The sequence below is a fragment of the Mesocricetus auratus genome, unplaced genomic scaffold (assembly GCF_017639785.1).
Source record: "Mesocricetus auratus isolate SY011 unplaced genomic scaffold, BCM_Maur_2.0 Super-Scaffold_100030, whole genome shotgun sequence".
NCBI classification, from domain to species: Eukaryota; Metazoa; Chordata; class Mammalia; order Rodentia; family Cricetidae; genus Mesocricetus; species Mesocricetus auratus.
Window position 1 is genome coordinate 14108279 of NW_024429211.1, and position 13699 is coordinate 14121977.

Below are 13699 nucleotides of genomic sequence, written 5' to 3' on the forward strand. Positions count from 1 at the left end.
CATCCCCTCAAACAATGTGACCGCAAGACAGAGTGGCCATTGAAAATCAGTCCTGTAGCTATTGGTAAAACACCATTGGGCAGCTGGCCATCAGGCCTTCGGGCACCTTACTGACTAAACTGGTCATGAGGCTTATTTCCCACCATATCTGTGGCATCTATGAGGAAAACCCCAGAACCATAAGCAGCCATCAGGAAGCCTAGGCAATGGGCCTGTGACCTGCTGAGTTCTGGCCTAAGCAGACTGGGCCATCGGACTGGGCAGCTGCATCCCATCACCTCAGCAGTGGCACACAGAGGAGGCCTTCTGTCAGTTTAGTTTGGAGCAGGACCCTCAGTTGGGTTAGCATTTTAGGGATGGTGTGCCTGTGACTAAACTGTGAAAGCTCTTGAGACAACATCGTTCTGAGTCCGCACATGCTCCTGAGTCAGTAAAGCAAAGCATCACCAAGCAGTGGTCCTCGGTGGGTTAAGCCACTGGTCTGTCCCCGTGGTCAGCTATACACTTGGGAAGCAAGTCAATGAGCTTAGGGTGAGGCAGACAGGAGGCACACTTTGATATTGGGTTGTCAACATAGGCAGTATCACACATCCCTTGCCTGATAGAGGCCAGATCCTGCACAGGGCACCCTACCTGTGATAGCTCATTGAATCCTACAGCCTACCATAAGATCCTGCACAGGGCACCCTACCTGTGATAGCTCATTGAATCCTATAGTCTACCATAAGACCCTGCACAGGGCACCCTACCTGTGATAGCTCATTGAATCCTACAGTCTACTATAAGACCCTGCACAGGGTACCCTACCTGTGATAGCTCATTGAATCCTCACAGCCTACCATAAGCACCTCCATTTCAATTACACAGATTAAAAATATAAAGCATGTGTTTTATCAATACCAGGTAATTTGCCCAAAGCCTGGATTTCAATCCAGATCTGCCTGCCAACACAGCCAGTCACTGCACAGACCCGATTCCAACTGACCGTCGTCTTGACCCTAGCGTCCTTACGTGAACCATGCCAACCTCTTCACATTCGCCCAGTTTCTTGCGTCTCAGATTAAGTGGTAAAGGTATGAGGAGTGGCACAGATGACCTGGCAGCCAGCAAACGTTCTGGAAAGAACCCTTTCCCAGAGGCAAGGCTGAATTAAGAAACGAGAACCGAGAGTTTCTGACCTGCAGCCAAAAATCTTGCTGGGTGGTTTGGCTTTGCAGACTGGCTTCAAGATTCACAGAGGTCTGAGTAAGATGCCTCTCTCGAGGCTGCGGCCCCTCATATCGAGCAAGTAAATAAGAACGAGCATGGAGACCGTGCTTCGAGTCTTGGTCCAGGAGAAAGTGTGAAAAGTGAAATGTAAACCCAGTCATTACCAAAGCTAAAATTTGGGCTGCAGCTCCCCCAGCCTCCTCTTTGACGTGTGTGTGTGTGTGTGTGTGTGTGTGTGTGTGTGTTTACATGTGCTCAGTACTTGAAGCTTTTCCATGTGTAGAGAGCTGGGTATGTGTGTATCGACGCAAGCGTATTTATACGAAAAGATGTTTACACACTGAATGATCGCCCAGATAAGCCCCCTGATTCTACCTTTAAAGTGTCTCAAGAGAATTAACCCGGGGAACAGGCAATAATATGGGAACCGTAGACATTCTGGCTTGTTGGCAGATAACCACGATGTGAGCTCCCCTCCAAGAACTGGGAAAGAGAAGAAAGGGGATAACACAATGGCATAAAAAACGCACTAATCAAATCCACAATCGACTCTGATGACAGAGCAAAGATTCCAATCAAAACACAGCGGGGCGGAGCTGCAACAGGTTGTAAGCTCGGAGCTGGGCTCTTCCCAGGGGCCTCACCCACGCTTTCTTCTTAAACATCTAAGACACTCACACAGGATTTCAATCACTCCTAATTATTTTTTTTAAAGAAGTAAGTTTCAGGCTGAACACTAGCTCCTAAAAACAGGAAATATCAAAGTATTATGTGAATCATCTCTTCCTCGTTGCAACTGCTTCTAAAAAACCAGGCTAACCTCATCCTCAGATAGCCCAAGAATGCTCCTTTATCTGACGGTTGACCACAGGCTTGCACACTAACACAGAGCATGTGTCTAAAATGATTACTTACACATGGTCATAGTTCACAGCACATGAGGGGCCGGGATAGATATTGTAAGTGGTCCCTCTCGGGGAGGCCCAGGCAGCACGGTAGCAGGAAGGGTCTGGATGAGGCAGAGTAGGTGCTGCCTGAGGCCGAGAGTGAACTGCAGGCCTGTAGGGGGCTCCTGGAGCAGAGCCAGAGGTTGACAATTGGGGCTGGCCTCTAATAGCTATTGACTTGCATGGGGCGGGGAAGATGAGTGAAAACTCAGGAAGTAAATGGAATTCTGTGTAAGAAAATAGGAATGAAGCTGGTGTGGTGGCACACACCTTTAATCCCAGCACCTGGGAGGCAGGGGCAGGTGGATCTCTGAGTTTGAGGCCAGCCTGATCTACACAGTGAGTGAGAGACCCGGTAACGGGAAAAAATAAAAAAAAGAATGTTTTGTTCTATACCGACCATGCCAAACACCTCTGAAACCCGAGCTAACAACAGTCATTGTTGTTACTTCCCAAGAGCCAGGCTCTGCAGGAGACACTATCTCCCCAGTTTCTTGCCACTGGCCTATAAGCAGCTACTACTGTCCGCCGGAAGCCAGCAGGAGCATCCAGTACTGTGACTGCTGAGCCTCTGCTCTCCTCACACCCTGACCTGAAGTGGAGAGACCAGACCTAGAGCATGCACAGGAGAGCATCCGCTTGGGCTCCTCGCCACTGCAGGGCAGCTTAACCTCCACGCCTTTGTTCTCACTGGCCTCCTCTCTCCTCCCCACTAGGCTCTCCTGTCCACTCCTGGGGCCCCGCCCTTCTCCTGCCTGCCTCCCCCTGTGAGGCCCCATGGTCTTCTCCAGCCCTTGAGATGCTAGCCTTCCTTCCTGACTCCTCAGCCTCAGTACATCTCTAGCTCTCCCCGTGTTGCCCTCTGCTGGAGGCAGAAGTCATGCCTTCTAACTGGGATTATCATCCCCAAGACCAGGCCCTATTTGTCCTCAGCTCTGCCACAGCAGGGGCGGTGATGGTCAATGGGCATGTCACTGCTGGGGTTCCTGTTCTGCCATGCTAGACACCATGGACCGGTGGTGACATCTACGGTCTGATAACTCAAGGTCTGTACTTGACCAGCAGCTGTTATGACGCTCCCTGTCCAGTTAAGGGGTTTCAGTTCTAATGCTACTAAATCTGTTGCTCCCAAGGCCATTTAACCTTGATTTATCACGTGTAAAACAGGGATCATTGCCCTTATCGTGTCAGATTGCTGAGAGAATGAAAGGAGTTTTTTATTCAGAACATCTAGAACAATCGCTGGCACCTAGGAAGCACAAGGCAAGGGTGCCTTCTTTACTTTCTTGTTATCTTAGGACATGGCCAAAGCACCGCACCTACTCTAAGTGTTCCTGTGAAGACCAGTGAGCTCCTGTGGAACGAGCCTAATACACATCAGGCATTGCACAGGCCACCCCCCACCCCCATCCTCCCACAGAGCCTGGAAATGTGCCAGGCAGAGCCGGGGACCTGTAAACACTCGTGAACGGTTTGACACCTTCAAGAGTCCTGCCTTTTCTCACTTAAAGGATACAAAATTTTTCTTAACACTCAACAATTCCTGTGGCTGCTTGTGCCCATTTCTACAGATGAAAGCACTGAGGCCCAGGGGAGTAGTTAAAGGATTAGGCCACTCGGCTAGCATGTCAGACACAAGGCACCACCGATGGCCAATGCTTTAAAACACGTGCTGTTAGTCACTGTACAACCCAGCCCAAAATCCCCCAACCAACGGCTCCAAGATATCATTTGCCACTGAGTTCATCATTTCCTGAGTGTCTTCTAATGATAAGCATTAAGTCTGGGACCAGGAAATTACCAGGTGCCAAGTCAGCCAAGGTCCTCAAGCCATAATCGAGGGACTTTTCTGGAAGGTGAATGTGCAGTGTCTGTCACCATGGGGACACCCTGTTCAAAGACGGTGAAATCCTTTTGCCAAAGCCCCTTTGATATCAGGGTGGGACTATGCGTGCCTGCTACATAGAAGAGCCCCTAGGAGAGCCGGGGGCTGGCAAGGAGGGGCCAGCTGGGAAAGCAGGACTGTCCATTGGAAGGTGGCCAGTTTCCCGAGCCATCTATCCAGATCACCCTCGTGATGCAGAGGACCCATGGGGGGGGGAGAGGTGACATGTGGGATGTCGGGGACAGTGCCTCCAGGGGATAGTGCCAAGTAAACCCCTCATGGAGAAGTCCAGGAGTAAGATTTTTTTAAAAATGGTGACTCACCTTCCCAGAGCCTGCCCACTGCAATTCTCTGCCAATGTTTGTTAAATGTAGGGTCAAATGGGCAATAGCAGGCAGTGAATGAGCCAACATCTGCCTTCCCGTCCATTCCTGGGGTCCTCCTCATCAGGCTTCAGGGCATGCGTCATACTCTCAGTCACTGTTCCAAAATCCCATCCACTCCACCCCCACAGACGAAGGAGGCACCCCAGTGTTCACCCTCGCTTTAGAGCCCTCTGGACAAGTCCTGTAGCCTTAAGAAAAAGAGCAGAGCCAGGGCCCAGGAGCACTGGAGGAAATCTTGCCTCCCTCCCACACACACCATCAGTCAGAGCTGTCAGCTTCCAAAAATGTTTAGCAAGTGCGGCATCAAGAGGGACATGCTGGTGGGCCGGGTGTGGGAGCCGGTGTGGGGAGGGCCTTCTCTGGCCCCGAGTTCCAACAGTCTGTCTCCAACCAGCTTCTAGCTCCCGTTCCTCCACCAGAAAGCAAGGAATGTGTTGAGCACTAACCGCCCATCAGAGAACGCTACAGAAGGTGGTCTCTGGGAGCAGAGTAGTAGGTGCTCCAAAGGTCAGCTACATCTCCCGAAACCAACCCCAAACTGCCTCCCTCTCTGGCTTCCCGAAGCCTCTCCTCTCCTGACTGGGACAGTCACATCCATCAGGTCAGCCTGTCCCTAAAAAGTCCCTGCTGACTGGCAGCCAAGAAAAAACAGCATGCCCCTGCTCCCTCCTGCCAGAGGAGGAGGAAGGCACTAGTCCAAGAGAAACTGATTGGCCCTTAAGGATTTCCTTAAAAGAGATTGCATGGCCAGGGCCTGTCACCCAGCCCAGTAAGGGGGGTGGGGTGCCTGCTCTGCCCGGAAAGGTAGAAGTCACCGTTTCTCTTCCAGGCATTCTCTCACTCATACCAACATCTCCCAGATCACCGGAGCCACCAACACTGCCAGCACAGACTACCGGGGAAGGAGGGGCTTAGCTTGGGCAGCCATTCTGAGACAGCCAAGCCACCAAGCCAGCAGCACCTGGGCAGAATCCCTTCTCGGTAAAGATGGGACGGGGCAGGAGCAAGCCGTCTTCAAGCTAGGAGGAGGGCAGATTCAGGGCAACCACCTAGCATCCCTTGTCCTGGATCTCATAGCCTGGCCAAGTGGTATCAACCCGAAGAGGAACCAGACCATTCTGCCACCGGCTTACAACCCGAGGCCCTGGCATAGACACACAGCACAGCACAGATACGGTCTCCTTGGGGTCAAGTACTCAACATTCAAGCCCTAACATTTCCAATGCCAGCATGCGCTTTTTGAGATCACCTCTGCACCTGCTCCAACCCCAAAGAAACTGCAGGCTACTAGCATCCCTCAGCTTTGCAGAGCTCCTTGGGCGAGCCTCTGGCACCCTGGCCACACCCACTGACCAGAGTATCCTTCCAATCTGCCAGCTAAAAAGGTATGCTTCCTCTGCCCCAAGTACATTATAGTAGCCTCTCCTCCAGGCGGCCGTGTCTCTCCCCCATGAAGAATTACCCATCACCACCACAACCCCCAACAGTGCTCCCCCCGCCCCCCCCGCACACAGCACCGCTCACCTGGGTATCGAACCCGTTCTCCAGAGAGCTGCTTTTCCGCAACGGGAGCCCCTCCCCCGTTGGCTCCTGCAGCCCCTGCGATTTCAGGGGGATCTGGCTAGTGTAGGCCGTCTTGCTCACCTCCACCTTGCTTCCCAACTTAAGGTAGCAGGGCTGGGGACCAGTCCGGGCCGGGGGCACGTGCAGGATGGGCGCGGCGCTGTGCACCGGTTTGGGCAGTCCCGACTTCATTTTGGAGGCTACCAGGATGGCCGGCATCTTCTCCCCGGGCTTCGGCTTTCCCAGCACGTCCCTGGCAGCGGCTGCGGAGGCGACCGCTAAAGGCAGCGCGGGCAGCCGAGCAGGCGCCGGGCTTCGGCCCGCGAGGCGCCCACCAACAGTGGAGAAAAAAATAAAATAAAATAAAACAAAATCCCCGGGCCGGGGAGCTGGGGAAATCCTGCGAGCTCGCCTGCTGGGTGGCGGGCTGGTCACTGCCCTCGGCAGGTCCCACCTGCGCGGATGTCGCAGCAGCGGGAGGCCTGTTCAGAAGCCCGGGGACGGCCGCCTCTGGCGATTCTTCTCCTGGGAAGCAGAGGCATGGGCGCCCATATTAACTTGTCATCGCGTCTCCGGAGTGTGGAGATCTCCTCAAGGGAAAGACACAGGCTAGGGACGCACGCGTCGCGCTCCGGAGGCTGCGGGTGCGGACTGCCGAGCGGAGGACGGGGGTAAACGGACGGCGCACGGAGCAGGGGAGGAGGTCTCCGCCGCGAGGCGGCTGTCACCCTTGCAAGCACGCACGCCGCAGCGGCTGTCACCCGCGCTGAACGCGGGCGGCGGGTGGTCTCCCTAGAAAGGTCTTGTCTGGGCGTGACAGCCGATCGCCGCTGTTCCTAAGCCCGTGGAACACGCAGCGCCTGAGCGGATCTGCCCATGCCCCGTGCGCTGGAGAGGAGCACGGCGGTGGCGGCAGAGCGCGGGCACCGGGACGCCGCAGCTGGCCGCCGGGCTGGTTGCGCTGCTCTGCGCTGCGCTGCGCAGAGCTGAGCTCCGGGGAAGGCAGCGCGGGCTGCCCAGGGCTGGACGCAGGGGAGGATCGGCTGCGGCGCGCGCTGACAGCCCGGGCCGTTCCCGCCCGCCCATTGGTTCGCGGAGGACCAATCCGCGGCCGCGGCTCGCACTGCAAGGGGGCGTGGCCTCAACTCCCGGGGCCGCCGCCGAAACTCGGGGGCCGCGCTTTGGCCGCAAGTACAAAGCGAGCTGGTGGCCGCTCTGCGGCACGGCCCCTGGCGCGCGCCTCCCCGCGGGCCGCCGCCCCCACCTCCACCCCACCCCCGCGTCCCCGGAGCCGCCCGAAAACGCCGTTGGAACGCAGATTCCCGCCTTTCCCCGGTTCCCCCCCACCCCCGCCCCCGCCCCGGCATGTGTCAGGGGAAATCGGTTTCCCTTTTTCAAAATGGCTTGGGTCATCTCAACGGTTTGTGGGTTCCGGAGGCACGCCCCAGTCTCCCTGCACCTCCATCGGGATTGACAGAGCAGGTCTCCTTGTCCCCTGCCTGAAGGACACTCCAGTCATTTCTCCTTTCCGGGCGGGCCCAGGGGCCTCCCAACAGCTTCCCTCTGGGACATTCAAAGGTTGCACATTGCACTTAAGTATTTGAAGTATTTATAGGCTGATACAATGGCCGGGGAAGCTTCGCGCCCAAGACAGCTCCTCCCGCCACTTACCACACAGACTGTAATTAGAGTGACTTGGTGACCGGGGCAGGCTGAGGCCAAACCTGCACCGGTTTCCTCGTTTCATCCAGGCCTGCCTGGCTGGCTGCGCCTGAGACGTGCCAAGACCACAGTTTCCTCCACTTGGAATCGCTGGAGGATCCCTTCCTCTCGGACACAGAGCCTGGGGGCTGAAGGGAAAACAGATAGATGGTCCAGACACGCTGCTTCTGGGCTGATCATGGAGGAGACCCACGTGGAGAACGGTTTGTATTTGAATTCAAATTGGGAAGTTTCCCCACCCTCACTGACTTTGTAAAACGGCGGGTGTCTCATGCAGACAAGTGGAGGTTTGAGTACATTTCCCTAAAAGCACTGCCCCAGCTGAATAGATAGTGCCTGCCAGTGGAGGGGGTCAGAAAAGATTGTGTCTTTGTTGCTAATATGCCAGTGTGTGCCAGTATTCCTACCCTGTAGCCTGATCTACGACATCCATAGAGTTAATTTTCAATCTCTAGCAAAACTAACGTGGCTGTGAACAGTGGTGCCAGCCTGTAATTTCTGCTGCTGCAGAGGCTGAGGCAGGAGGATCCCAAGTTTGGGGCAATTTAATGAGACTCTTGTGTCCAAATAAAAGTAAAAAAGGGTTGGAGACGTAGCTCGGTGGTAGACATCTTGCTTGCTTAGCATATACTAGTGCCCAGTATTGGAAAGCACCCTGAGTGTCAACTTGTATCAGGCAGTGAGTGAAGCCTTTGGGAGGCGGTGAGCACATGATCAAGGATTCCTTGATCCAAGGATCAGTGCCCATATTAGAGGAGGAGATGGGATGAAGACAGATGATTGCTTTCTGATAGTGAAACGGTAGCCTTTCCCAATCCACAGAAACAGCCCTTGACGAAAATTTGACCATGGCTACAGCCTGACTTCAGACCCCCAGCCTCTAGGCCGAGAGAAGAGAGAGAGAGAGAGAGAGAGAGAGAGAGAGAGAGAGAGAGAGAGAGAGAGAGAGAGAGAGAGAGAGATGTTTATCATTTAAGTTGTCCTGTCTAAATCATTTTCCCATAGTAGCTTCAACTAAGACCCCAGACCCCCAGAGTGTGGAGAGGTAAGACAGTACTCCCCACCCCCACGCATTCTGTTTGCAGGGACTTTTTACCCGAGTTAGAGGGAGATGCACTTAGCCTGTGTTAGCTCTAGGTCCTGCTCTCTGAAATGAAATCGCAAGTGGTCCCCGACCTGGTGCGCTCTGGCCTTGCCCATCTGAATGGCCTCCTATGCTAGTGTCTTGCCTTATTTATCTTATTCATTGTTTCACGCGCTCCCTCCAAAAGGAATAAATCTTTTGAAGAACCATATTTTGACTTTCATGAGATTCTGTCAGAACTGAGCAGAATGCTGTGGACTGAAAAGCTACCCAGATTGTTACTTAATGAATGCGTGGTGAGCTTGCCTTTTAGTAGGAACGTACCAAAATGAAAAGGGCGTATACTGCATTCTGCCTTGAACACTAGTCCTCACAGCTGTATGAAGAGCTGTAGAAGACATTGCCATAGTCAACTGTTAAGGATGGTGGATACCCTCAGAGCTCAGATGCAGTGAGTGTCCAAAGTTCCCAGATACCCTCAGAGCTCAGACGCAGTGAGTGTCCAAAGTCTGGTCCCCAGAGCAACAACAGAAAAACCTGTAACTCTGATATACTCTGCCTGCCCCCCCATCCCACCCTCCTGAACACTCCCAGAGGGTAAGGAGTCAGGGGTTAGGCGATCTGTGCGTTAACAAATTTTGATGCGTACTAAAGCTGAAATTTCTAGCCAAATGAAGTGTGCATTCAGTGAACTTCTGGGGGCCCCCCTAAACCTTCATAAGCATGAGAATCACATATTCCAATTCAGCAGGGTCTCCAAGATTCTGTCTTCCAAATAGACTCCCAGGTGATGGATGCCCCTCCTGGGAGACGGTAAGGTTAGCCACTGACACCAAGGGTGTGACAGCTTAAGGCCAGCCTAAGTCAGGCGGCTTTTGTACCGTGGTTCTGAAGAGTCTGGGGTGCATCCATCTAGCAGGAGACAGCTATGCCAGTCATTGGTAAAGTGCCACAGACACAGAAATGGACGTAGTGATGCCACAATGTGTATCTACCAATTAAAAAAAGATCCCAGTTAAATCTAAATTGCCTTCAAAGCCATTTTTGTGGATTCTAAGACTGTCAAATATATACAAAAATAAAAGTCAGTACATTCTTTGAATTAGAAGTATTTGTAGGCTGGGGTCTCAATAGGTAGAATGTCCCGTAAGCACAAGGACCTGAGTTCCCTCTTGTGTTTTCTTTTTTTAAGTGTGTGTTATGATTGTATGTTGTTTAAGCCTCTGCCCTGCATACACATACATCCACATACACCTGCACACACTTGTGCATTTACACACTCCGGAACACTCATAATATTATCATTTGGTAGACAAAGGCACACACCTTTAATCCCAGCATACTGGAGGCAGAGGCAGGAGGATCTCTGTGTGTTCGAGACCGGCCTGGTTTACAGTTCCAGGATAGGCTCCAAAGCTACACAGAGAAACCCTGTCTTGAAAAACCAAGACCAACCAACCAACCAACCAAACAAACAAAAACAAAGGCACACTCTCCCTTAACTGCAGGTTGTCTATAAGACTGAAGTCTGCTGAGGTCTCAGATAACTGAAGGCACACCCATCTTCCTGTAAGCTTCCAAATGTCTTTCTCTGCCTCCTCATCCCTTTAATAAGCTTAGTTGCTCTTTCTTGCACAGTTTCATTTCCAGTTTTTTTCTCTTCTCTGTTTTTCCTACCTTAAATAAAATATCACATAAACGAGGTAAGGGAGAAAAATAGCAAACGGGAGGCAAAATGAATCAGACTATGGCCAATTACAAAAATACTCTGAAAGTACGCTGCTTCCATATGGATGTGATGTTAAGATGAAAACAGGCAACTTCACATCAGTGTAGCTGAAAGAGTCAGTAGTTCAGAGAACATCAAGATATTCTGGAAGAAAATCGGTAATTTTAAAGACTATTTGTTCACTTTTATTACATGCAGTACAGACAAAGACGCAGAAGGAAACAAGCCCAGCTCTAAGCCTCAGTGTTACAACACTTACTTTTTTCTGTCCTGACTCTAAACTTTCAAAATCGCCCAAACGTCAGCAATAGGCCAGTTTGAAACTTAGCACCACAGTGCTCAGGACCACTGGATGATCTTGAGTTTGGAAGTCCCCTGGGGGGTAGGAGGCATCCTCCAATCAGGAAGCACCAACTGTACCCCTCCCTCCATGATCCCCATAGTCAGCTGCTGGTGGTTAGCTAAGTGGGGATCAGGCTGACCTGTAGGTGACCAGCCCCATCAACCCATCCTTCATATAGTTACAGACCCCATCTGCCTGACCTCCCAAGAAGACAGTCCTGCGAAGAGCCAAAAACATCTTAAACTCCAGCCTGTCATGGAGGAAAAAAATGCAAGAAGAGTCAGCTGCCCCCTGCAGACCCTCAATTATGAAAGAGAAAGAAAACTGCAATGCTCTGAAGGAATATAAAAAGCAGAACATTTTGTGAGTCTATTTGGAAGTTTTTTTTTTAAGCACAACAGTTTATATGGGGAAACATGCTTGTCCCTAGTTTCCTAAGACATAAATTGTCAGTTTAGGAGTCATGTCCCATGGATGGCACAAATGCTCACTTTCAGTAGTAGATGAGTTAAGAGCTCACCCAACCTAGACTGTGGAGATTCAGACCTCCAGAAACCTTCCTATTTACAGGTAGACAATACTCTCTTGGAGCAGACTAACCACCATCTTGGTAAGAGCAGCTGTGTCTGCTTGCAGAAGATCGTCCCAGCTGGCCTTGTTAACTGTTGACATTCCCTCATTGAAGGGGGTGGGGTAGGAAGGAAAAGTCATTGGATCTTCCTAAACATTCAGCTACACCCCCAAGCCAGTCATCTGCGACTCTGCAGCTTTGCATGTGGTCTCTGGGATCTTGGAGAGGGGGCCGAGCATATGATCTGGGAAAGGGAAGAGGCTCCATCTTCACAATCATGTACTGAGTATTGACGGTCTGGTGTGTCTGCTTCAAGGTCTTGGCGCTCCTGTCCATAACCACACACCCATGTTCCCTAAGTAAGCCAAATAAAGTCACTGGCCTCCAGGTTGAGTTTTGGTGGAACTGAACCATTTTAGGACATTTTAAAGCGGGTGTAGATATTGCTTAGTCCCCCCTCCCCTGGCAGAGAAGTCTTGCAATATCCATTCTCCCTAACCCGCTTCTAATTTCTTGTGTCCTTCCAGCAAGGGTCTGATTGTAAACCTCACTGCATGCCTAGGCATCTCTGGGTTGTTTCTGAGAGCTGTAAACTGAGATTCCCCATCTGCAGACACTGGAACTGTGTGAATGTGAGCCTACAGGCTCCCAAGGCAATGGTCCTGACTACAAGTCAAACATCTAGCAAACAATTGGTCCATCAGTGGCTCAGCCGTCATCTCAGAGAACAGACATTTTAACATGGGGTCCTAGACTCTGAGCGTACGATGGGAAGTGACTATGTCCTCCTCTTAGTTCCCAAGGGTGCTATGGCCGCTGTCCCTCTACTTGAAGGCTGCTCTCTCCCAAGTAAACAGTTGAGAGAGCTGTCTGTCAACCTAGCAGGGGAAATAGATAAATGACAAAATAGCATAACCAGGGTTCCAGTAGAAGCTTTATAAAGCAACCCATGATGAGACAGGCACAAGGGAGGGTCGTCTAGTCACGAGGCTATCTGCCTTTGCCCATTATTTTTTTCCGACAACAACAATAAAAAGAGTAACATATGTTTTTCCATTAAGAGATCGTGGTCTCCGATGCCTTCCTACATCTAGGAAGGTGTTAGTGTGTTTGTCTTGCTTGCATCTGGCTTCCTTCTACCGAGGACTTCTACAAAGCCCACATCCAGCGAAACAGTGACTAAAGTAAGAATTAATGCAGTCACTGTAGAAAGCATGCCTTACTTAAAACCTAGACTGTGGCTACTTCCTTTGCCTCCTGTAGGAGGGAGAAGGGTTGTGTCAGTAAGTGACACCAGCACTGGCCAACCACAAACGTCTGAGAGCTCACACTTGCTGCATCCAGGCTGCTCCAGGTGAGCCTCTGGGCTGAGTGTCTTGTCGTCTGAAGAATGGACCAAAATGCAGGGGGCGGGGTGTCAAGCCATGCTCTTGTGAATACTGAGTAAGAATTCCCTGACATTTCATGTGAGGAGCCCTTGGGGGTGAAGTAAGCCAGAGCCAAGTGCAGACTCCCCAAAGTGGCAAGATGTATTACCCAGTAGCCTGTCACTGTGACAAGTACCTGAGATGAGGCAACGGAAGGCTTTTTTCCCAGCTCACGGATTTGAATGATACTGTCGGTGGAGCATGAAACCCTGTGGCTTTGGGCTCCAGGCAGCAAGGACATCATCACACAGAGTGTTGCAGGCCAAATCTGGTCAGAGTGGCCAAGAAGCAATGACAGAGAAGAGGCTAAGGTCCCAGCCTCCTCAACGACGTGACTTCCTTCCAACAGGTCCCTACCTCTGCCTGTCTGCGCCCTCTCCGTGGTGACACAGGCTGGGGAAGAAGCCTGGGACTCACATCCTTTGGAGGACACTCGTCCCCACCACACCACAAGGTGAAGCCCTGTACTGAGTTGTTATTCTGAGTGACTACATTTTTCCTTCAATCAAGGGGAACTATAACTCATATATATATGTAAATACCATAAGGAAAGCTATTATTTTGTAAGCTAGTTTAAAAGGAATTAAAGAGAACTATAAACAGATCCATTTGTGGGATCTGGGTTTTTTTTTTTTAGCAGCAGAAGGATGAGAATGGGAAAAAAGAAACAGACCCAAGAAGAGCCTGGTTCTGATGGAAACAGGAATTCAGAATCAGGGATGTCCGGGAGAGGAACGTGGGCTTGCTCCCCCACCCACCTGCTCCCCACTCCTGAGTGGCAGAGTTACGAAGTCATGCTTCCTGTTTGGCTTAGGGCAGGGTTATTGTGGGGC

The 13699-nt window shown here is 51.5% G+C and overlaps 1 protein-coding gene and 1 long non-coding RNA gene across 3 annotated transcripts in view; one reads left to right on the forward strand and one right to left on the reverse strand.

The window, feature by feature from the left end:
* Nav2 (neuron navigator 2) overlaps positions 1-7007 on the reverse strand; it is a 347498-nt gene extending 340491 nt beyond the window's left edge. Inside the window, 1 exon segment of the mRNA XM_013122863.3 lies at positions 5952-7007. Within this exon segment, the coding sequence (XP_012978317.2) occupies positions 5952-6209 (258 nt within the window). The 5' untranslated portion in view covers positions 6210-7007.
* A 96-nt stretch (positions 7008-7103) lies between these two features.
* On the forward strand, positions 7104-13470 carry LOC121134783. Of its 2 annotated transcripts, XR_005872011.1 has the most exons (3): positions 7276-7915; positions 11047-11231; positions 13216-13470. It is a non-coding gene; the product is annotated as an uncharacterized LOC121134783 (long non-coding RNA). The 2 variants fall into 2 exon arrangements; XR_005872010.1 differs by lacking the exon at positions 13216-13470 and having other exon boundaries at positions 7104-7915; positions 11047-11826.
* The last annotated feature ends 229 nt before the right edge of the window (positions 13471-13699 follow it).